This window comes from Dreissena polymorpha, chromosome 4, assembly GCF_020536995.1.
Source record: "Dreissena polymorpha isolate Duluth1 chromosome 4, UMN_Dpol_1.0, whole genome shotgun sequence".
Classification (NCBI taxonomy): domain Eukaryota; kingdom Metazoa; phylum Mollusca; class Bivalvia; order Myida; family Dreissenidae; genus Dreissena; species Dreissena polymorpha.
The window spans coordinates 14021872-14048224 of record NC_068358.1 but is presented as its reverse complement, the minus strand read 5'-3'; the positions used below and the strand labels follow the sequence as shown (position 1 = coordinate 14048224).

General features: G+C 35.6%; 1 protein-coding gene across 1 annotated transcript in view; it reads right to left on the bottom strand.

The window, feature by feature from the left end:
• LOC127878239 (protocadherin Fat 1-like) overlaps window positions 1-26353 on the bottom strand; it is a 133670-nt gene that overhangs the window by 244 nt on the left and 107073 nt on the right. The window contains exons 5-13 of the mRNA XM_052424759.1: window positions 25524-25841; window positions 24932-25148; window positions 17766-17905; window positions 10410-10620; window positions 9361-9636; window positions 5069-6414; window positions 4581-4733; window positions 3051-3234; window positions 735-958 (exon numbers count right to left, since the gene is read on the bottom strand). Of these exons, the coding sequence (XP_052280719.1) occupies window positions 735-958; window positions 3051-3234; window positions 4581-4733; window positions 5069-6414; window positions 9361-9636; window positions 10410-10620; window positions 17766-17905; window positions 24932-25148; window positions 25524-25841 (3069 nt within the window). The remainder of the gene's footprint in view (window positions 1-734; window positions 959-3050; window positions 3235-4580; window positions 4734-5068; window positions 6415-9360; window positions 9637-10409; window positions 10621-17765; window positions 17906-24931; window positions 25149-25523; window positions 25842-26353) is intronic.

Here is a 26353-nt window from a genome sequence, read left to right as displayed (position 1 = left end):
ACAACAGCTGGCTATGACAATACCTCGGTTTTCTCGGAAAACGCCGAGCTCATAAAATCAACATTCCATTTCTTCACTGACAAATATTTATGTTTAGAATTCAAATTATTATTAAACTAATAACTCTTCAAACAAATTTTGTGTTTCAAAAGAATAGCATGATGCTGTATCAATAGTCAAAGTATATTAAAATATGATGCTTCATATGTATATTAAAAAAATATATATATATCATAGGTATAATGAAATACTTTACATGAAATGCCTTGCAGTACATTTGTCAGCAAGTCAAAGCATAAAATCAAATAAACTGCAATTACATTTGTAAAAAAAACCATCCACCATAAAATTTCACACTTTCATCACATCATTGCATTCGCTTATAAAAATATCGTCACACCAAGGCACAAATACGATACACATTTACATATAGACATGTTTACTCCACACAAAAAACACCATGTTCACAAACGCAATAAACAACAGACAAAATAAAGTTACTTATTGGCAACAATATAAAACAGTCACATCAATGTATAATCATCTTTACATTTAAATGTATTGTTATTTCTTATACCTTTTTCAAAATTGACATTTTTTCAAATTTGTCCAATCCAAAATTCACCAAATTGTATACGGACATAGTTATGCAATTACAACTAGTTTTTATCAGCAAAACTGAAATGCCCATTAAACATTAAACACATAATTTCCATCCAAATAACAACACTTACCGATATTATAATCAACGTTGAAATCTCCATAAGTATCACCATCACTGATCGTGTAAAATGAGCTTCTGACCACTCGGACTGTTGGCAGAAAGGACTCGCTACAGAGGATCCGATTGGGAAGTACTCCGGAATGGAGGCACGGTAGACTGTGTGCTCAAACACAGGAAAGATGTCACTGATAATGGACACCTGCACAGATGTCTCCGCAGTCCTGGCTGGCAACCCTACAACAGTGGGCGGATGTTGTGATAATGAGAATAGGAATTATGTGGACAAAACAACAGACTAATCCACCCTGCAACATTGGGTGGAGGTTGTGATTATGAGAATAGGAATTTATGTGACAAACAACAGACTAATACTACCCTGCAACATTGGGCGGATGTTGTGATTATGAGAATAGGAATTTATGTGGACAAAACAACAGACTAATCCTACCCTGCAACAGTTGGCAGATGTTGTGATAATGAGAATAGGAATTATGTGGACAAAACATCAGACTAATCCTACCCTGCAACATTGGGTGGAGGTTGTGATTATGAGAATAGGAATTTATGTGGACAAAAACAACAGACTAATCCTACCCTGCAACAGTTGGCAGATGTTGTGATAATGAGAATAGGAATTAATGTGGACAAAACATCAGACTAATCCTACCCTGCAACATTGAGTGGAGGTTGTGATAATGAGAATAGGAATTAATGTGGACAAAACAACAGACTAATACTACCCTGCAACATTGAGTGGAGGTTGTGATAATGAGAATAGGAATGAATGTGGACAAAACAACAGACTAATCCTACCCTGCAACATTGGGTGGAGGTTGTGATTATGAGAATAGGAATTTATGTGGACAAAACAACAGACTAATCCTACACTGCAACATTGGGCGGATGTTGTGATAATAAGGGCTGCAACAATATACCGGTATATCGGTATATATCGCAATACGCAATCCGCATATTGTATTGCGATATGATTTTCATCATACCGGTACCAAAATTTTACAAACATTCATTCACATTTCGTCCAGAAAAGCCATCCGAAATAATGATAAAAAGGTAAACAAAACAAGCAGTGTAAATTATTTTTTACGTAAAAAAAGCATTCTAAAAAGTGTATTATACAGAGTAGCATTGTTACATGGGAGCATTCATTCGATGCTTTTGAACAGATTATCGTTGAATTAATTGCGCACAGCTGTAAATGTTTCGTTCGATTCTGATTTGAGCATTATTGTAATCCGAATTTCGGAAACACGCTTCCAAATTTGAATGCTAACGCGACAATAAAAAATTATAGCGTCAAATAAAAAGTGCTTTATCCTTTGTCTCAATAAAAAGCGCACGAAAATTATACAGACATGTAGAACGTCGCATGGAAAGTATGGGTGTATTTTGTGTTGTATAAAAACGGGAACATCACGTCAGCTGAATTACACGTGTTCAGTGGGGAAAACGCCCCCGGTTGGACGTGATTTCATCACATCTTTAAATAGTAACAATTGCAAAAATGTATTTGATACTTAAGAAAATTTGCAAATGTTTGTGTTTCTTATTATTCTAGAGCACATTTATAGTAAATATTTACCAGAATTTGCTTTAAAATTGGAATTTATGGGATTATTGGGTAATTGGCAAGTTATAATTTTGGTACAAGTTAGCAATATATTGCGATATATTGCAATACGGGTTTTTGAACTGACAATATATTGCAATACGGTTTTTGGCGTATTGTTGCAGCACTAGTGATAATGAGAATAGGAATTAATGTGGACAAAACAACAGACTAATCCTACCCTGCAACATTGGGCGGATGTTGTGATAATGAGAATAGGAATTTATGTGGACAAAACAACAGACTAATCCTACCCTGCAACATTGGGCGAAGGTTGTGATTATGAGAGTAGGAATTAATGTGGACAAAACAACAGACTAATACTACACTGCAACATTGGGCGGATGTTGTGATTATGAGAATAGGAATTTATGTGGACAAAACAACAGACTAATACTACACTGCAACATTGGGCGGATGTTGTGATTATGAGAAAAAGAATTTATGTGGACAAAACAACAGACTAATACTACCCTGCAACATTGGGCGGAGGTTGTGATTATGAGAAAAGGAATTTATGTGGACAAAACAACAGACTAATCCTACACTGCAACATTGGGCGGAGGTTGTAATTACGAGAATAGGAATTCATGTGGACAAAACAAAAGACCAATTCACGGAAGATAGTAACGATTCCTTTAATAACTCTCTCTCTTTTGCTGGATGTTACTATTTAAAGCTCAAACCCAGCAATCTTACCTCCATCTCGTGCTGTGACTGCCAGTGTTATTCTCTGCCCAACATCAGTCTCCCTCAAAGGCTTGAACAGAGTTATCTTCCCTGAGTCAGGATCGATGGCAAACCGGCTGTCAATGTCACCTTGACCTTTCCAGCTGAACGTGACACGGCCAAACTTGTTGGCATCGTGATCAATGGCCGTAACCTAGCATAATAACATCTCAATGTAGCTGGAACTAGTAACGTTTTTTTTTTATGCATTATAGTTAAAAGTTATCAAACCAACAATAAAATCTGCTACTGCTACCTACATCATGATCTCAGGTTTTTGTAAAATAAAATAATACAATATATTGCTAAAAATTGTCATATCACAATATTCAAAATACTGGAAATATCTTGAACATAATCTTAATATATTTTCATTTTTTACTTAGATAACCAAGACAGCATGAAAGAAATTACTACAGGTCTCCATTATTTAATCAACTGCAAGCTGCTACATATATCCAATATTTAATCAACTGCAAGCTGCTACATATCTCCAATATTTTATCAACTGCAAGCTGTGGGATGTCTCCTATATTTCATCAACTGCAAGCAGCTACATATCTCCAATATTTCATCAACTGTAAGCTGTGAGATATCTCCAATATTTCATCAACTGCAAGCTGCTACATATCTCCTATATTTCATCAACTGCAAGCTCCTACATCAACTGCAAGCTGCTACATGTCTCTAATATTTCATTAAATGCAAGCCGCTACATATCGTCTTTATTTCATCAACTGCAAGCTGCTACATAAACTGCAAGCTGCTACATGTCTCCAATATTTCATCAACTGAAAGCCGCTACATATCTCCTACATTTAATCAACTGCAAGCTGCTACATCAACTGCAAGTTGCTATATGTCTCCAATATTTCATCAACTGCAAGCTGCTACATATTTCCTATATTTCATCACCTGCAATCTTCTACATATCTCCTATATTTCATAAACTGCAAGCTGCAACATATCTCCTATATTTCATCAACTGCCAGCTGCTACATATCTCCTGTATTTCATCAACTGTCAGCAGCTACATATCTCCTATATTTCATTAACTGCAAGCAGCTACATATCTACTATATTTCATCAACTGCAAGCAGCTACATATCTCCTATATTGCATCAACTGCAAGCTGCTACAAGCAGCTACATATCTCCAATATTTCATCACCTGCAAGCATCTACATATCTCCTATATATCATCAACTGCAAGCTTCAACATATCTCCTATATTCATCAACTGCAAGCTGCTACATTACTTCTATATTTCATCAGCTGCAAGCTGCTACATATCTCCAATATTTCATCAACTGCCAGCTGCTACATATCTCCTATATTTCATCAACTGCAGGCTGCTACATATCTCCAATATTTAATCAACTGCAAGCTGCTACATATCTCCTATATTTCATCAACTGCAAGCTGCTACATAACTCCTATATTTCATAAACTGCAGGCTGCTACATAACTCCTATATTTCATCAACTACATAACTCCTTACCTGTTTGATGACATGCCCAAGGGGGGAGGTATGTACTAACACAGCGTGGTATGGCTGGTTGGTGAACATGGGGTTGTTGTCGTTCTCATCTTCCACTGTTACCATGATGACCATGTGTGCACGCTCCGTACCGCTTGTACTTTCCCGTCTCACCTACATCACATCAAAGACATGTCTCATACCGCAGGGTTGTCAATATCAACATAAAACATGTCATTGGGCTGAGGTTGTGAATGTTTGGTGGATAATAATCTGCAAGCACTGATTTGTCATAGTATTTTCTAAGCTATTTAATGACAAATGTTACCGTAGAGGTACTGTTTGAAAGAGGGTACTGTAGAAAATCAGTAAATCAGGTTGTTTCTCCAAAATATTCAAGTATGTTATACATTTAATGAATAAACAATTAGAAAACTAAGTAAAGGTGTGATTGAAAGTACTAAAAAATATAATGCTTTAAAATTTTCTGTTGGACAAAAACATCCTACCTCAACAACAAGATTATACATATTGATCTCCTCTCTATCAAATGAGACCCCGGTTGTTGTAAGCACGCCAGAAGTCCTGCCCATCTCAAACTTCCCCTGACCGTTGAGCAGACTGAAAGTGTACTGTTGGTTCAGAGCTCTATCTGCAACCTGCACCACCGTCAAGGTTTCCTCCAAGGGGCTGTTCTCATGAACACTGGCTACGTAGACTTCTTGTGTAAAGTGGAATGGGCGCTGGACAGGTTTTGTTATACTGACGTTCAATAACGCTCGTGATCGAAATACCCCGTCATAAACTTCAATGGTTAAAGTGTAGGCGTCGCCAATATCTACCTCATTGTCGATGTACACTGCTCCAGAGAATTTACTGATCCTGAAGTGTTTCTCCGAGTTTCCCTTCACAATGGAGTACTGCAACTTCAAATTGATCCCTGTGTCTTCATCTGTTGCTACAGCTTGTGTGACAATAACATCTTTGTACGTTGGTAACAGAACCTCTGCTTTGTAGGACTGAGCACTGAACTGTGGGGGTGTATCATTGACATCATTTATATAAACAGTGACCTTGGCAGGGGAGCGTGATCGTAGCTGGGGTTTACCCATGTCCCATACTTCCACTGTCATTTCTATTTTACTGATTACTTCATGATCAATCTCTGCAGCTGTCCTTAAGGCACCAGTGTTAGGATCGATAGTGATGAACTTCTTGGCAAAGTCGTCTCTGATTTCATACATTAAAATTGCATTAAGGCTTGAATCTTTGTCTTTCGCTTTTACAACCAATGGTTCAGCCTTTCCATCAAGAACTACGCTGCCAACTTTAGCACCCTCTGTTATATTACCAACATATTCCGTATGTACAAATTCTGGGGCATTGTCATTTGCATCAATTATATGCACAAAGAGGTAAGCTACGGCATAAGAATGGATGACACTTGTACCTCTGATTGTCAAATTAAATCCACGATCCATTTCATAATCAACTATTTTCTTTGTAAATACGACACCTGAATTGGGATTTATTGCAAAAACACCTTTTTCATTGCCAGCTATAATTGTGTAGATGACGCTTGATCGACAATCTGCCATCATCGTGAAAACGTTTGTGAACACTGGCTGATTCTCCAGCAACTCTGTCATGTATTCTTGTTTATCAAACCTCGGTGGGGCATTATCAGACATGGTGACCATGATAGAAACTGTTGCTGTAGTACTTAGTGGTGTGTCACCCTGGTCAGTTGCCATGACAACCAAGGTGAACTCTGACTTCTCCATATTTTTAAGTTCCTTAGCAACGGTGACTGTCCCCAAAAGTGGGTCAATGTCAAAAGTTCCACCAACATTACCTGAAATGATACAAAACAAGGGCTGTTTGTAAAACATGCATGCCCCCCATATGGGCTGTCAGTTGTACTGGCAGCCATTGTGTGAATACGACTTTTGTCACTGTGACCTTGACCTTTGACCTAGTGACCTGAAAATCAATAGGGGTCATCTGCAAGTCACGATCAATGTACCTATGAAGTGTCATGATCCTAGGCATATGCGTTCTTGAGTTATCATCCGAAAATCATTTTACTATTTCGGGTCACCGTGACCTTTGACCTAGTGACCTCAAAAATCAATAGGGGTCATCTGCGGGTCATGATCAATCTACCCATGAAGTTTCATGATCCTAGGCGTATGCGTTCTTGAGTTATCATCCAGAAACCATTTTACTATTTCGGGTCACCATGACCTTGACCTTTGACTTAGTGACCTCAAAATCAATAGGGGTCATCTGCGAGTCATGATCAATCTACCCATGAAGTTTCATGATCCTAGGCCCAAGCATTCTTGAGTTATCGTCTGACAACCACCTGGTGGACGGACGGACGGACCGACCGACCCACATGAGCAAAGCAATATACCCCCTCTTCTTCAAAGGGGGGCATAATAATTGAAATTAAATATAAATGTTTCACTTAAATGTTATCACAAATGACATCAATCTCTTCATTTAAACAATTAACATTTATGCATTTGCAAGGTGTAAAAAAGATTATATAGACCTTATCTCTTTTTGGGGAAAATATTGTATAAAAAATACTATTAAAAACGTAAACATGTTACTTTGCAGAAAAATGAATAAAATAAAGATGAAACATGAAATATCAACCACATGTTGGAAATGGCTCTTGATATGTGTGTATTGCTTGTGTTTAACATTATATATCAATTGTGACAGGCAATTATATAAAATGACATTTAAATGACATTGAAATCTAGCTACTGAGTCTGACACTGTTAGTTTGCACAGACAAAATTTGAGTGTTGAAAACAATGAATGCTCTTTGTTGTATTTCATTTTCAACATTTAGAGCTGTTTATCAAACTTTGGCTTGCAATTTTTCTTCAGACAACATTTCCAGAAAGTTTTCTGAAGATTCAAACATCTGAATTCAATCTTTACAGTCAATGTCAGAGGGTGAAACTAATGAAACCCCTTCATATTTTCATATCAGATACCTCAGTACCATGCTAAGCATTCGAAACAACAGAAGGCGATCAATTATGCAATCTGTTAAATTACTGTGTAAGGTGATACATATATTGTCCCAATATATTAATCTTGCTCTTGAAAAACAAGGCTTATTGCATGTGCGTAAAGTGTCGTCCAGGATTAGCCAATGCAGTCTGCACAGGATAATCAGGGAAAACACTTTACGGTTTAGTGTATTTTTTGTTAAAAGGTATTCTCTTCCAGTTTCAGCAGAAAGTCCCGTCCCTGTGTGGACTGCTTTAAACACTGATTTTCCAGGGCTAGGGTTTTACATATCATCCACAGCAGGCAAATTGTCTCCACCACAAAATTAACTTTCCCCGCCCACTACAGGCCTGAAGGCCATTTAGTTTACAAACAAAAGCTGTAAATCATTCACACATGTTAGGCATGCCTGATGAAGCAAAATGAAACTAATACACTGGTTGTAAATATAAAATGGTCTGTATTATTATGTTTTATGATTGGTAATAATGTATGTGTTATTTTAATAATCAGTAATAATTATGAGTAAAAAATGACCACAAATGCAATATATGATATTGAGATGCTTTTGAACAAAAATCATGTTTATTTACATGAAAACTGACACTTACATAAATATATTTAAATATATTTAGAATATATTTCTCAATATTTAATTGTGCTTATTACTTTGTATCTGTCCACAAACAATTCATGATCAAGATCAAGTTACTTTATGATTCTGTAAGTTTACCAAAAGTAGGATTATATTAAGATTATATTAATTTATAATAATTTTAAGAACATTTATTTTGTCAGTTTTCATTCATCCATTTAAAACGCCTGTATTGATGACTGTTACGTTTATACAACAGCTATTTGCCAATAATTATTCTTTGAACTTCAAATAAATTATCATGTAGGTAATATATCAAGACAATTAACTGACATAAAAAATGTATAATTATCAATCAAGAGGTTCACAAGTATTGAAAGGTTTCAAATTAATTTGTAAAAGAGAGGTTATTATTGTTCATAAGTATTCACAGAGATATGCATCAATATTAGCTAAATGCACTAAACATTGAGATCTATCTGCCTTTTACAGTAAGGTATCATTTTTCAAAGGTTTCAGTTGTAAGAAACATATCTACTGCCTATCTCTTTGATTGCGTAATACCTTAACGAAGGGTTGACAAGTACAAAGCGCAAATTAATTCATCATCTGTTAACAATAGCTGATTGTGTTCAAAGATACAAGTGCACTTATAACATGTGTGCATGGTTCATTCACAAGTTGTCTTTACAAGGCAATCAAAACATTAATAAACTTATTGTAGGAATACAAATGGATCTAACTACAGTTATCTTCCAAGTCCAATGGGGGTATAGACATGTTTGGCTTGGTCTTAACAGACATTAAGTTATCTTTTATTTTTAGATGTACTGGGTGATAACCAATCATTTTGTTTTGCCTTTTTCAGTTTTAGTCTTAATTAATTATGCCTGTGAAGACTGTTTTGTGGTTTCTTTTTATGCTTTTTATGTACTATTTTGCCACAGTATAAATAAAAACTACAATTGGTTAATAAGCCTTCAAAGGCTCACGGGTTTTGATTAACTTGTATAAGGCCTCAAAATGCCGTGAATTCAGCCTTTTGCAATGTTTTCATAGATCAGTAATATTATGATTATTATCTTATTATTAACAACAATCTTTAATAATCTTGTTATTAAATTTGATAGCAAACCAGAATAGATTTCTTAAACCACACTTAATACATACCAGAGACAATTGAATACGTGACTTCAGCGTTATGTCCCTTGTCTTGGTCGATGGCCAGGACCTGTATAACCGAGGTACCAATGGCCGCTGTCTCAAACACGCGACCTCTGAAAAGCCCTGTGAGGAACTGTGGTGCATGGTCGTTATGGTCGACCACGTTGATGGTGACGCGTGTGAAGTTCTGGTTTGGGTTCATGCCTTGATCATTGACCATCACTGTGAGATTGTGCTGCATTGCAACCTCTCGGTCGAGCGGGTTACGAACAACTACTGCACCTGGATAAGGTAACAAGATTGTGTGACATTTGTGTTTATGGATACACTTGGTATTTATTTGCATTTATGGAATGTAAGAATTGTTAATTCATGAAATGACCTTCAAATGTTGTTCAAAGCTTTAAATATTAATGTGACAAAAAAATCTCAGTGCATTACACGTCAAAGAAACTCATAAACTTCTTTGAGCTAAATTCTGATGAAAGTGAAAGGAATCTGTTAATTGTACTAATAAGCATAACTTAAAGACCGTATATGCCATAATAAAAGCGGCTGAGGACCTTACATGTTTTAAAGGGGAGAGATTGTATTAGTTGTCAAAATATTGCCTTTCTTGTATAAATATTGGTGTCCACAAAATATCATTTTTATGTTAAGCTCATTCCAAAACCAAAACCTTCAAAGATAATGGTGCACATGTACATTCAATAAGTGATTGAGTAACTTGAAGACAAAGAAGGCATAAATAAGTCATGGAAGTTTCATTACAATTTAGGAGCCATTTATTTTAGGGAATATACGGTGCTAAATACATAAGAGCCTCTGGGAGGAGGGGGTTTAATATATGAGCAGAAAGTGTCGACAGTGTGCACAGGCTAATCAGGGATGACACATTCAGCCTTAACTGGATTTTTGCTAAGAAGAGACTTCCTTTAAATGCAAAATACCATAAAAGCAAAATCAATCTGATGAACCTAAGCTGACTGCACATGGGGGTAACACTTTGCGCACATGCATTTAACCCCTTTTTCCAAAATTCGAGAAACTCCTACCAGTTTCAGCCCCAACAGCAAACAGCTGCAGACTGGTTTTGGAGTTGCAGCACTCAGGCAGGGAGTAGATTAGCCTGTTGTTGTCTGCGTCCGTGGCAACGACCTTGAGCAAGGTTGCGCCGACCTCAGTGCTCTCTGGAAAGCTGCCCTCGTAGTGCAGCGCGGAGAACTGGGGCGTGTTGTCGTTCATATCTAAAACCTCAATGTGTACCTGAAATACAAGTAGACAATTAATTGATTGATTTCAAAGTACCTAAAATTTATGTGGTTGCAATAGACCAGATACATTAAAAAACACAGACTGATTTGCTTTTCGGTTAGTCTCAGGCTATATGTCCAAGGACTTGAAGCTAATTGACTGGTTTATGTAACCATATGCTTCTATTTAGCACTAAAATATCAGCCGATAAGCTGTCATGTAAACTGAATCTTCCATTACAAGCAGCACATTGTCAATTGTACAAATTACATTTGAGCCATGCTCAGTGAAAAGGGGGTTTAATGCATGTGCATAAAGTGTTGTCGCGGGTTAGCAGCATGTTCAGTCAATCAGGGACGACACTTTCCGCCTAAACTGGATTTTTGCTAAGAAGAGACTTTCTTTAAACAGAAAATAAAAACATAAAAGCAGAAAATGTCTTCCCTGACTAGCCTGTGCACTGGCTTATCTTGAATTACAGTTTACACACATGCATTAAACCCCTTTTTCACAGAGCATGGTAAATTTATTGCATTTTTTGGCAAAATTATCAAAAGTCTGCAAACATAATGTTTTTTCATTTGACACAGCCTCTAAAAGCAGTACACAGTGATGAGCAGAACAATTATGCATCTAAAAGTGTGGAATATGACAGATATGAAAGTAACATAGTTAATGACTGAATCTGACTGAGCCCTGTCAGGTTTTCAAAGATAAGAGACACAACTTTATCAAGTAAGTGCCTGCAGAAGTAATATATGCACAATAAATGACAGAACTTTCTGAGGAAAGCCTGTCTAGCCTTTCAACATTATCAACACCATGTTGTAAATTTATCATGCAAAGTTCATCAAACATCAATTTCATGCACAATTATCTCCTATTTCCATTTGGATCCATAAAACAGAATCATTCTGAATGAACAGGGCAAAAATGGTGTAAAGATTCATTAAAATGCAAATGTTGCCTTGTTCTTGAACCAATCCTGTACAATTCACTCATTGCTGCAGAAAATATTTGTTTCTGTGAAAACTTCTGATAATGTAAGCCCTGAAAATTTGGAAAACTTGTGTTATAGTAAAATTCATGACAGAGTAATAAATAAAGATTCCCTCTAATGTTTTGATGGTCAATCATTTTATCATACAATGGGCAGACTATAGATAGAAATGTTGTAAAAACAGGCCAAGGGTCAGCTAAGGTGAAGCTGGTATCATAAGCCATTTTAACAAGCCTGAAGACTTAATCTTTATTCTTGTCAACAACAAAATAACAGCCCAGTATTGTTATATTTTATAGCTTAGAATTTAAACACCTGTATAAAAACACAAGTTTAATCAAAGAAAATTGTGGAGTGATTTACCAATTAGCTGGTGTGTATAAAAAGTGCACCAGGTGGTTTCCCTAAACATACCTGCAATAATGTCTCTCTGAAAACAGAGAAAGTACTTTGTATATGTATCAAACAATATAAATGCCTTAAATTGTCCCATCATGATTTTGTTGTGATGCTATGTTTTTACATTTAGAACTGTCCCAAGTTGGTTTAACTTGTTCTGGCAACTGCGAATTTATGCTTATTATACAGTTGCGGTACAATCTGCAATCTATTAACAAAGTTTTGAAACCAAGACTGTTCAGAAATATATTTAATAAGCAACACTGTCACAAGACTTCTAGTGATAAGTTATTGCTGATACTTTTTTGTTGCATTTGTTTATAACAAAGTTTATATGTGATTTATTTATTTAGCTTCTGTCCGCATATTTTTCTCTGATTTTTTTATCTAAATTAAAAACTCTTTACTAAGACTCATATGATAAACCTTAATAAATCTTGTGTTTATATAATTTATTTGGTAATCTTGATTAAGGGATCTTACTTATGATGACATTAAGTTGATGAAATCATTGTAAGAGATTTCCATGGATAATTATCATTCATCTCTCTTGCAGAATATATATTATTTTAGTGGATTTATTGATCTTAGGTCAGATATGTTTTATCCTTACATATTCCCATTGATGTTTTTTATTGTAATCTGTTGGGATTATTTGGCTATTTGATTCCAGAGAAACATTTTACATAACATTACTAATGCAAAACTACACTGGAATGTCTCAAAGTACACCAACACTACATCAGAAGTACATTTTAAAGTACAAAGTCCAACTAAATTAATTTCTCATGCATCCAATGTGCTACCTTCCACAAGGAATCCCAAACATGTGCATGCGGGCAATTGTGTACCCTTGCTACTGATCAGGTTATGTTGGTTGCAGCACAGTATTCCGAAAGACCTTTACAATAAAATCTACACTTTTATAATAAATCTGTCTTTCCTGACACCTATTTCTAAATGCGCACCCAATCTTCCCAAATAATGCAGACCAGCAGCTGTGCAATATGACAAGCTATATCATGAGTGCAACCACACATTGCATTGTTTTTCATTTCTGCCACATATCTCAGGTTCCATTATTCCTATTATATTCTACAGAATGATTTTTTCTCGAAAAAAAGTAATTTACTATGACTTAAGGAAGAGATTTATTTAACACAGCATGGCATAATGTAAATCATTCTTCATCAGAATATAATTATGTATTTTCTTATAAATCTGCTAATTTAATCAAGTTGTTAATTCAATTTTCCGGCAGATGTTTCCCATATTAGATCACCAATTACTTTGTCTGGTTGTTTATTATTAAATTTATTTGATGTTCTTTGTCTTCCCTGTTGGTGTATGTTTTGGTGGGAGGGGGAGAGGGGATTTAAATCATGAATTATATATTTTATTATTAAGGTGAAGAAGATGGACCTGTTATCAGAGTTTTATGATTTTTATGCAAACCAGAACATTAAATACTCAACACTAGTCTTGATCGTTCTTAAGAAGACAACTCAACCCACGAACAAACTATAAAAAAAAAATGTTTGCCTTTCCTGTTCATTGTGTAAGTCTATCAATACAACATAAAGCTTCATTAGGCATCTAAAGTTTACATTAAAATCTGAAATGCCCACATTTCTGGTGTATATTTGCATATGTACTAGACCTGCAATATCATTTACAACTCAACTGAAATAAATAACCAATCTGGCATCCTAATTCTTCAAATCAACATCATTGAAGATATCGCAAATCTTCGAAAATAATCTAAATATGCCAATTTCCGGTGTTTATTTGCAGATACTTTAGCCTATTCAAATATCATTTACACTTAAATACAACAATCAGCCAGAATTTAAATCAAATATCAACACCCATTGAAGTGCTATAAATTATGTTATGGCAAAATCAGACCTCTTCAAACCGATTTTATTATTTCTACTTTCAATATAAGAGCTTTATAACCAATTCCAAATATATGATATATACTGTATAAGGAAGTCAACAGGCTGCGGTTTAAAAGAAATTGGGCCTATAATGCAAGTGTTTGATATCCAAACAAATGTACAACTCATTAAAAACATTCAAAGAGGTCATTAATGAAACCATTATCTTTATTTACAATTGCAATGTTGATAATAAACAATTCTACAGTAAACCACTTTAAAGTAAATACTGGACAAGATTCTTAATAATATGATTGTGACAGAATTGTACAAAATATCCCTGAAAATGTCATATCAAGATATTGTTGGTTATTGACTGATATTATTTATAAATCTGACAAAATCAGCTCTGACCGATCGGAAATAGATGACAAGCACAATTTGCTGTTATAGACACAAATCAACTTGATAACTGCAAGGAAACAAGAGCACCGCCTTGCGGGTGCAGACCGCTCATCTATTTTCTTTTTAAAGGTGAAGGGAGTCTCAATTTCAATCACAAAGGAGGGAGGGGTGGAGTGAAGAGGGGTGTATAGTGTGGGGGTGTGGACATTTATTACATTATCTTCCAAAAATGTGGAAAAAAAATGCAAAAAATTAAAATAAAAAAAATACGGGGGTGGAGGGGGGGGGGGGGGGGGGGGGGGAGGGCACGGGAGATGGTATGGGTGGAGTCTATTGTGGTATGTCAGGTAAGAGTAGTTTTGTCAAAGTATCAATCAAATCTTATCATAAATAAAGATGTTATGGCAATTTTAGCAAAATTTAATAATTTGACCTTGAGAGTCAAGGTCATTCAAAGGTCAGGGTAAAATTCAACTTGCCAGGTACAGTAACCTCATGATAGCATGAAAGTATTTGAAGTTTGAAAGCAATAGCCTTGATACTTTAGAAGTAAAGTGGATCAAAACACAAAATTTAACCATATACTAAGTCAAAAAGGGCCATAATTCCGTAAAAATGACAACCAGAGTTATGCAACTTGTCCTTTTACTGTACCCTTATGATAGTTTGCGAGTGTTCCAAGTATGAAAGCAATATCTATGATACTTTAGGGGTAAAATGGACCAAAACACAAAACTTAACCAAATTTTCAATTTTCTAAGTATAAAGGGCCCATAATTCCGTCCAAATGCCAGTCAGAGTTACATAACTTTGCCTGCACAGTCCCCTTATGACAGTTAATAAGTGTTGCAAGTATGAAAGCAATAGCTTTGATACTGTAAGAATAAAGTGGACCTAAACACAAAACTTAACCGAATTTTCAATTTTCTAAATATAAAAAGGGCACATAATTCTGTCGAAATGCCAGTCAGAGTTACATAACTTTGCCTGCACAGTCCCCTTATGATAGTTAGTAAGTTTTGCAAGTATGAAAGCAATAGCTTTGATACTTAAGGAATAAAATGGACCTAAACACAAAACTTAACCAAAATTTTCAATTTTCTAAGTATAACAAGAGTGCCAAACTGTCACAAGATACGCCCGTTCGAAGGTTTTGGACACCATGCTCAATGCTTGAAAGTGTCCTCAAGACCTAGTTATTGACCCGGCATGACCCATATTTGAACTTGACCTAGATATCACTTAGATGTAACATCTGACTAAATTTGGTGAAGATCAGATGAAAACTACTTCAATTAAAGAGCGGACAACATGCTTAATGCTTGAAATGCACTATGTGACCTCGTTTTTGACCCGGCATGACCCATGTTCGAACTTGACCTACATATCATCTAGACACAACTTCTGACCAAATTAGGTGAAGATCAGATGAAAACTACTTCAATTAGAGATTGGACACCATGCTAAATGCTTGAAATGCACTAAGTAACCTCGTGACCTAGTTTTTGACCCGGCATGACCCATATTTGAACTTGACCTACATATCATCTAGACACAACTTCTGACCAAATTTGGTGAAGATCGGATGAATACAATTTGAATTAGAGTCCGGACAAAGTGGCGCCGTTGAAAATGCACTAATTGACCCTATGACCTAGTTTTTGACCCGGCATGACCCATATTCGAACTTGGCCTATATATCAACTAGATGCAACTGCTGACCAAGTTTGGTGAAGATCGGATGAATACAATTTGAAATAGAGTCCGGACAAAGTGGCCCCTTTGAAAATGCACTTATTGACCCTATGACCTAGTTTTTGACCCGGCATGACCCATATTCGAACTTGGCCTAGATATCAACTAGATGCAACTGCTGACCAAGTTTGGTGAAGATCGGATGAATACAATTTGAAATAGAGTCCGGACAAAGTGGCCCCTTTGAAAATGCACTTATTGACCCTATGACCTAGTTTTTGACCCGGCATGACCCATATTCGAACTTGGCCTAGATATCAACTAGATGCAACTGCTGACCAAGTTTGGTGAAGATCGGATGAATACAATTTGAATTAGAGTCCGGACAAAGTGATGCCTTCCGCCCGCCGCCCGCCGCCCGCCGCCCGCCCGCCGCCCGCCCGCCGCCAAGGGGTTTCACATAATACGTCCCGTATTTTATACGGGCGTATAAAAAGGGCGCATAATTCTGTCAAAATGCAAGCCAGAGTTATCTAACTTTACCTGCCCAGTCCCCTCATGATAGTAAGTAAGTGTACCAAGTTCGAATGCAATAGCATTGATACTTTCTGAGAAAAGTGGACCTAAACGCAAAACTTAACCGGATGCCGATGCCAACGCCGACGCCAACACCGACGCCAAGATGATGACAATACCTCATAATTTTTTTTCAAAAAAAAAATGAGCTAAAAATTACATCTTTCAATACATTCAGTAATTTGAAGGTAATATTTTGGGTTTGCTTACTGGCATAAATTTAATGCAAGTAACTGAATTATTGATTAATTTTGTTCATTTTTTTTTCCTACTTTATGTTTGTTACATATTTATTACATAGGTACTTATAAAGCTCACAAAAACAAGGATAGTTCCCAAAATAATTTGAGACAATTCATAAATGTGATGAATGATTTCTTGTAAAAATAGGCCCTCTGATTATGCAAACTGCGATGTAATTAATTGATTCCTCACAAGCAATTTATACATCCATGAGGGGTTATGAGACACTTGCTGGTTTCTTACAAAATAAAAGCTATAAATCTTTGTATCATGGGGACAAATGATAGCTAAAATTACAATTTAATAGTTATTTATGTTTCTACATGGTGTCATCTAGTTTTAAGTATTGATTTGCAGCCTGTTTTTGTAGAACAATCAGTTAAAGGGCATTCCAGGGCAAACTTCCAGTTTGTATGTCGGCAGATATAGTGGTTTGTAGCCTTGTTAAATGATGCACACATTAGATGCAATCTAAAAATCCATTACAGAAGCTTAGTGTGTGCGGAATTATGTAAAATATCTTCATTATCATCTTAAACTTTTGATATATTACATTTTTATAAGAGCATGCAAATGTAAAACAAAGTGTGTTGATGCTCTTTAAGATAATGTTTAAACAAATATAAGTGGATTACATGTTCAAGCTAAAAAGCATTAACCTGGTTTCTTGTTCTGCTTAATACTTTTTTCCAATGTAGATCAGGTAGATCAGAAAGGCAAAGACATTCAGCAAAATATGTTCTTATGTGCATAATAAACTATATTTCACAACAATGCTGTCTTACTGTACAGTAAATTGAGTTAGAATTCTTACAGTACAGTAAATTGAGTCAGAATTCTTACAGTACAGTAAATTGAGTCAGAATTCTTACTATTCATTTAATTGAGTCAGAATTCTTACTGTTCAGTAAATTAAGTCTGAATTTTAACCGTACAGTAAATTAAGTGTGAATTCTTACCGTACAGTTGTCGTTGTGCACTCCATCTGTGACCTGCAGGGTAAGGTTGTATGCTTTCTTATTCTCCCAGTCCAGGGGCCGAGCCACCATGAGAATTCCTTCGGTCTTACCGATGTAGAACTGATGGTCAGGGTCTCCATCTAAAAAAGGAAAAAGGACTCATTTATAAGCATCGTCAAATATACTAACATTCAGCCAATGAACCAAAGCTGCTGAGAAACTCAGCAGCTTTTGGCTTTAAACTTGATAAACTTAGCGCGGTAGCAACAGAACATAACAATTTTACAAAAGGAATGGGTTTGGTCATTATAATAAATTAATTGCATACAACAATCCCTACATTAAAATTCAGCCACATACAATTTAAAGAGGATTCAAACAGACGAACGGACAAGTACCATTCTAAATATCACCCACTTCATAGGGGCAAATTCATAAATTGCAATGGAATGTGTGTCATGTTTTAAAAATATTAAATTAAAACAATGTTTGCAGGGGCATTCTGTGCATAATTATCTTTGAAAATAATTATTATATTCAAAAGACACACACCCATAAACATTTTCCTCAATGAAATTGTTTGACCTCAAGTAGACAAAACAACTAGTTGAATTCATTGATAAATATGCAATTGAAATTGCTGCAAACACCTGTTAAGGGTTGAACAAACAGGACCTTGAGGTTGGTGACTCATGGTGAATAAAACACAACATCGGAAATTGCAGTTATCTTTTAACACTGAGTCACATTTGCAACTTCTATGTGTCAGCAGATGAGAAGCCCAAATGTGCAGAATAAACAGTTTCTTAACTCTTTGCTGGATCAGCACATAAAAAGCATATTGTTTACTTAGTGAGGTACTGAACTGAAACCACATGTTTGTTGATTTTTTTTTGTAACAGTGACATTGACCATATGATGACCCAACTGATGCCACCAAACCATACAATGTAAGAGTGACATCCTTATTCATACTAGAGTTAATGAGCTAAATGTTGTTCTATTTGAAGCTAATATTGAACTTACATTTGACTAAACACGTCCTAAATAAAATCCCGAGCTAGATCTCCATGCTTGAAGATGTTTTCTGTTGTTGTTGTTTTTAAGTAAAGGTGACCTTCACCTTGGCCTGCCTGACCCCAAACGCAATCTCAAGTTAATTCCTAATATAACCAACCTCACACAAAATTTGAGTGAAATATCTCCATTGAAAATCAAGTAATTGTGATGAAATTGTTTTTCAATATTTAAAGTCACAATGACCTTGACCTTGACAAACATGGCAACAATGCAATCCAGTCTACAAGCTTGCTATATCCTTAGCTTCATTTAGATTGGCCCATGCAAATAAAAGTTATCGACCACAATCCACCTGTTTGACGCTGCCGAATAACAAGGATGTTCAAATTTTAATGAGGGGTGTTATTTTTAACAAATAAAAGGGGGGGGGGGGAACACACTTTACCCTTGAATAGAACATTCCCAAAATGTAATACATCTTGCAAATGAACAAAATATGTCAAATACCTATATTTATCAAAATATGCATGAATATTACAATTATCTTTCAAGAAAATGGAATTCATGAAATATGGAACAATGGCTACGCTTTATTATTTAAATTTACCCCATTGGTGAAAAAAGGGAACCATGTAACATTTAATTACTATGTCACACAGTACCTTTTTGCACCAAGGGGGGCAATTTCATACATTTGCAATGCCCCTGTCCTTTCATCAACAATTAAAATCATCAATTAGTCTAGACAAGGACAGTCAAAAATCTTGTTACTGTTTCAACATTCCAACATTGTTGTTACATTAAGACACTTGTCAAGGAAATATATTTTGATGCAATAAAAGTTTTTTCAAAGATTGCAAACTTCAGCACAAACAGAAACTTCACCACAAGGCCAAATTTGATATATGTGAAAGATTCTATAATTATCTTCCCTGCTCTGTCTCTTTAATCTATTTCTATTATATAGGAGTTTTTGTTCTCTATTTGCTGATAAAACACACAATGAGAAGTGTCATTCGATTAACATGGACACCAATTCTCTGTAAATATGAGATTGTATGCCATCTCCAATGACAGATAATGTCCCAGACCGGAAGATTAATATGTCTTCATTATGACAGTATCAAATATTAAACAACATGACGATTGTCTAGACTGCAACCTCTATAAACAAACCAGTTACACAATTGCAAAGTAATTTTTATATGAAATGAGCAATTTGGTAGTTCTCTTGGTTATCTTTTCAAAGGTATGGAATTGATTTAACAAAATAAATAAACTTCAATATATTTTTGAATAAAAGTTTCAAACAATACTGTGTACCATTTAGATGGAGATGCATTGATTGTGTAGGAACTTAAAAATATAATGTGTTACAGTTATGCAGATATATGGACCTTCATCAGTGATTTAATATTCACGTATGTGCTGATGCCAAAATTCCTTTTTATTTATGAAGATACAGGATGTCAAAATGTAGAGTTAAAATTCAATTGGTATTCTTAAAACTATCAAATCAAAAAACTATATGTCAGCATAAAGAATTACAGTTCTTTTCAGCCATCTGAACACTGATCATCTTCATAAATTATTACTAGAAAACGTTGATTTAAATTTACATTTTTCATTAATAATAACTTCCACACAAAAAATAACATCAGTCAGTTACAGATTGTTTCGGCATGTTGACTAACCAAACGGTCATCATCATGGTACAGTGCCAGAACCACGTGTAAAAAACTGCCATCTGCACTTGCAGAAGTGACACATGCTCCCAAATCCAATATTCAGATGTTGCCATAATTGGTTTTGTTTCCCAAGCTCATCATTTCCATTATTTCACCATCAAGTGTATGCATGTGCGAGCTATGTTCTATTGAAGCTTGTAAATATATATTTTTATAGATGTGTTCACATCTCAGATAACATCTAAACCTAAAAACCCAGCAACATTTAAAAGCACACATCTGTTCATATTTGCAAAGCATTCTATTATACAAATAAAATACCTCAGCTGATGTTTACATTGAGAATTTAGTGTGTGTACATTTTAATTAGAGTGCAACATGACTCTATTTGCCTTGGATTGCAGTTTACATAGAAACTGGCTTAGATACAAGGATGACTGCTAATAATCCACAAACAAAAGTGATTTTAGCAGGGTTATTTTGATATTGTTTTTAAATAAATTTGTATTGATGAGTAACTCTGTAAACAGTTACTGGTGGTCCATTTGAAGTGCCTAAAAGACCAAAATTAGAGGCAAGTTCACTGAAAATCCTGTAAACATACAGGCGATATGGTGTAGACAGAAAATGGCAGCTTAAACCTTTGACCTTCGATGTTCAACCTTGACCTTCTGCTGGCATGACTGCCTCACACCTTTGCATATTGTATGGATGCCCTTATCATTTGAGGCAAGTTTCATTAAAATCCATCAACAGGTATGAGAGATTTGGAGCTGACATAAAAGTGTTGACGGACAGATTAACTGACTGACAGAGAAACAATGGAATTACTATAAAGTGATCAACTTACACATGTTTTTATTTTTTTCATACAAGGCGCTTTTGGATAAAGCTACCTTGCATAATCAATTACAAAATTGGTTGTTAAGGAAGCAATAATATTGCCTTCTTATGATAGTGTACATGTGGAAACATTTTTGTCTGTTCGAGTTCCCTTTCAAAACACAGGGATCAGTAAGGTGCAGGGGCTTTTGTAATAATAATGGGTGGGGAATGATAGTGGGTGGGGAATGACAACAGGTGTTTCAGCTCTGTCTACAGTTCATGTATTCTTGGAGGAAACAACTGACAGTCATTGGTACTAGAAATGCACAAAAATGTTAACAGTTTGCTTCCTTAAGGAAAGTTTCTCATACAATTTATTTTTAGAAGCAGTCATAAGCATGAAAATATGTTTTAGTGTTTAAATCTGCATAAAAAATGCAAGACTATCAGAAAATTAAAACGTTTATTTTAATCTTTTGAAAGATAATAATGGCATTACAAATTGCAGTTTCTATATTCAGCTTTCATTTAAAGACATGTTCAAAGATTATTGGTTTGGATAGTGAAGGTTTTATGAGGCTAGTGCATTCTCAGATAATTACTGATGTTAAAATTCTGATTAGTTTAAGAACAGGAAAAATGATAGTAGGAAATTCATGGAAAAGTGGTAATACTCAATCCTATGAAGAAAAATGAAAATTCAAAATTACATTCTTGTAGTTGATGTCCTTTAAATCAAAGATATATGATCATTTGCTTTGATGTTATTTTCATACCCACACAATAATAGAGCAAGAGAACAAATCTCATTCAAGACGATGTTCAACATCTTATACTAATGATGATTACTTGGGTTAATGAACCTTCATAATTATGTTCTTCAAATTCTCTTTGAAATAACTGGCACAACTGTCTCAGAGGGACACTAGAGACACATAAACATGGCACCTAAACATTACATAGGGCTTATTAACCCTGATTGGATAGTTAAGATATGTTGGATATCTGAATGAGATACCACTTACTGTGAAACCATTATTAATCGTCAGGCATTAATTTTCGTGTATTCCGTCAGTTGACCGATTGACGAATTCAAGATCCTAACAAACAATTATGGCCCATATTAGAACAAATTATAAAGACTGAATTACCAAAGGCATGAGGCCCTAAAATCCAACGTAATCCACGCATACATACAGCGTCTGTTTCGTAATCAAGATTAATCCGGTTTTGACACAAAAGGGTGTAGATTACACAGTGTATTTAACTGGCACGTGACATTGCTCTAAAACGCGAGTGCAGTACAGCTGTATCGACTGCGTTGACTTCCTTTAGGTATAAAAGTAATAATTCACGCTAATTGTTAACAGCTTTATTACCCATTGTGTGTTTTGTGTTTTTCTGTGTTCTTGCAAATTATACAGCCTCCACGCAGCGGATCCGGATCAAAGACAATAAACGAAATTAAAAACTGATGATTTGTGATCAACACTTGACTTATATACATTTTCCGCATTGATTACAAATTTATACAGAACATGATTTGTGTTTGGTTGTTTGCGTTTAACTACAATACAGATGTAAAAATAGCTTGTGCTTCGTTTATGGGCTATCAATATTTTAATTATTGACAGCCTTTACGACACATTTTTCAAACCAGTGTTACTTGTAGCAATTGAAAACGTAACAGGTAAAGAGAAATTAGCAATCATGACGATTAGTTCCATCCAAACATAGGGTATTTTTTTACAAAAATTCACTTATATTTTCAGGAAATCCCCAGAAAGCACGTTTTTCGAATGACTGAGTATGACGCAATAAAACATTGCTTTGTATCCTATTGCATTCAATCTAATTTAAACTCATTCGTCCATTGGTTGTTACAATTAAATCTGAACTGTGCCCTATGAAACCGCTGTCCCATAATGCACTTTTAATTTTACACTTTAGAAAATTATTGTACTTAAAGTGATCAAATATTTACGATGCAAAACTCTTTGAACTTTATTGAAATTGACCAAATAGTTTGCTTAAACTAATTTTAACAAATAATCTTCTTATCTTCTCTTATTTGCGCTGATTAAGGTAAGATTGTTATTAGTTTGGCGATGATAATAAATGAATACCACCAATTGGCAATTGGCTTCATTGTTTCGAACACTCATTAACGTTTATTCAGCTAATAATGATACACTAATGGGGGCCAATTACTGATAACAAAAGACTAGTATATTGACATGTGACAAACAGGCCCCACCTCATGCAAGTGACTCTCAAGTGTCCTCCCTCTTTCCCTACTACGATTTATCGCAACCGCGATATATTTCAGACAAACAAATCGGATATTGACTGAAGCATTTTTTTTCAAAGTCAGGAATCGGCGAATTTAAGTGCTGACGAAAACGTCATTTTTATAAAAATGACGAAATTTCGTACTGGCGAAAATAAATGGTTTCACAGTATATAAGAAGATTCTCTGATTCTATGGCACCAGATTGCTTGTGAAGTTGGGAGCAGTGGTCTAATGGTAGGATGCTGGCTTAGGGATCGAGAGGTCCCGGGTTCGAATCCCGCCCTGACCGCTGGAATTTCCTTGAGCATGAAATTTATCCCACAACTGCTCCTCTCCACCCAGGTGTATAAATGGGTACCTAGCTGTGAGGGAAATAAGCCAATGTGCCGTGGCTGCATACTGCGCCAAGATGTAAACGGACGACTTATGACCCAGTGATCAGGGAAAAACTGTAAAGCGCCTTTGAACGCACATCTCGAGCATGAAAAGGGCGCTATATAAATGTGGTATAATAATAATAATAAAGTTAGGGAGAGGCAAAGAAGACCCTCCAAAGAAAGATTTATTACAACAGTATGTCAAGAGCTGGAGATATTAGTAAAAGCCCCAGAAGAGCAACTATTGTAATAATAATAATAATAATAATAAAGTTAGGGAGAGGCAAAGAAGACCCTCCAAAAAAAGATTTATTACAACAGTATGTCAAGAGCTGGAGATATTAGTAAAAGCCCCAGGAGAGCAACTATTGTAATAATAATAATAATAATAAAGTTAGGGAGAGGCAAAGAAGACCCTCCAAAGAAAGATTTATTACAACAGTGTGTCAAGTCAAGACATGGAGATACTGGAAATACACAGGAGAGCAACAGTATGTCAAGAGCTGGAGATCTTAGTAAGCCACAGGAAAGTAACTCTTATTGAAACTTGTGTGCTTTTGTTTCATCAATTATTAGTGGTATAATCTTATGTCACTGTGTTAAGTATTCACCAATAACAGAGAAACAACTTATATTAGATCATCACAAACTTTTTTCTCTGCAATTTTTTTCAGGGGCGGACATAGAAGGGTTGGGTGACAAATGGGATAATTTAAACAGTATCCCTTTGAGTATGTACACAGTAAAACTTACATGTTTTAAGGAGTTTAACTCCCATCAATCTCAGAATTGACAACTTGAACATAAATATTGAGGGATGTCAGAATTTGAATGATGAATTGTGATGGTTTTTGCTCAGAATCCTTCCAATATCCTGTGCATCTTTCTTCCTTATACCAATGCGATTCAATAATCGTTTTACAATATACTTCATAAGCATTCTCCAAGAGTCATTCCACTCACCAACAATGGAATAGAAGAGCTCGTCCCGGTCCAGATCCTGGGCCTGTATCAGGTCAATTAGATGGCCTACCCGGTCGTTCTCCATCACACGCTTCATGAGATACGGCACTAAAAACTTGGGCGGGTTTGGAGACTTCTTCAGTCGCTCCACTACCTCAATACGCACCTTCACAGTGGAGCGTTTGGGCTCACTGGGACTCTTGTCTGAGGCTCGTACCTGGGGAACACACACATGCAGTTAGTAGCACCATCAAAGTAATACTATCTCATGCTTACAAAGAGATGACAACATATTTTGAAGTTGTAAATGGTTTAACTTAGTCTGTAAGCAGCTTTCTTGTGGATATTTATGGGATTTGTATTGAGAACCATATGTCTGCAGGAAACTATCTGCATTTTATAGAAACTGAAGGGAATATTGTTTCCTGTTACAGCTTTTGATAACATATGTGGGTTCTTCAAGAAAGCAAACAGCAACCATCTGGATGTAGTAACATATCAAAACCTGTAAAACATTGGCCATTATTTATCACTATGTACTCATAATTGAAACCTGTATAACATTTACAAGTATTTATCACTATGTACTCACAACAAAGTGATGGACATCCCCGAATGTAAGATCATCAGTGGCGTAGATGACCCCTGACTCCGAGTCAATGGTGAAGATGTCAGAATCATCCTTTGCTCTTCGGATCTCAAACTCAATTTCCCCATTGAGTCCCTCGTCGTCATCCCAAGCCAGGATCTGGAAGACAACAATGTCATTGCCATGGTGAAGAGTTTCGGGCACCTGCAGACGGTAGAGACGCTGGTTGAAGGTTGGCTTGTTGTCATTGTTGTCCTCAACCGTGACGAAAACTCGAGTCTCGTACTTTAGAGGTGGCTCTCCTTGGTCAGTAACAGTCACCTGGAAATACAGAAATACCGTATTTAGAGCGTTTATCAATTCCAGGCTTATATATATATACAATAATTAATTTTCAGATTATAATTCATCTGGTTATGCCTGAGAAGTGTGTGAATTTCATAAAAAAACAGGAACACAGAATCAAAGTGTATTCTGGGTAAAATCGCTACTTGACAGGTATTCAAGTTACCAGATAAATATCAAACAATAAACACTCCAATATCATTACTTAATGTACTGAAAACAACTTTTTTCATGACCTGATAAAGTTCTATTTTTCCAAAATGACAACATATGTCATGAAATTGCGTCAAATCAATTCAGCCACATGATAAAAATAAAAATTTCGCTTTCAGACATTTTCCACCAGTAAAAAACTGGCCCATTTACTATAAATTCAAACACTGTCTAAAACTGATAGGCCTACAATTAAGATTAATTCACCAGCTACCAACAACAGCCCCCTTGTGTTTGCACCATTTCCAAAACCCTATGTGTCCATCTTTTATTGT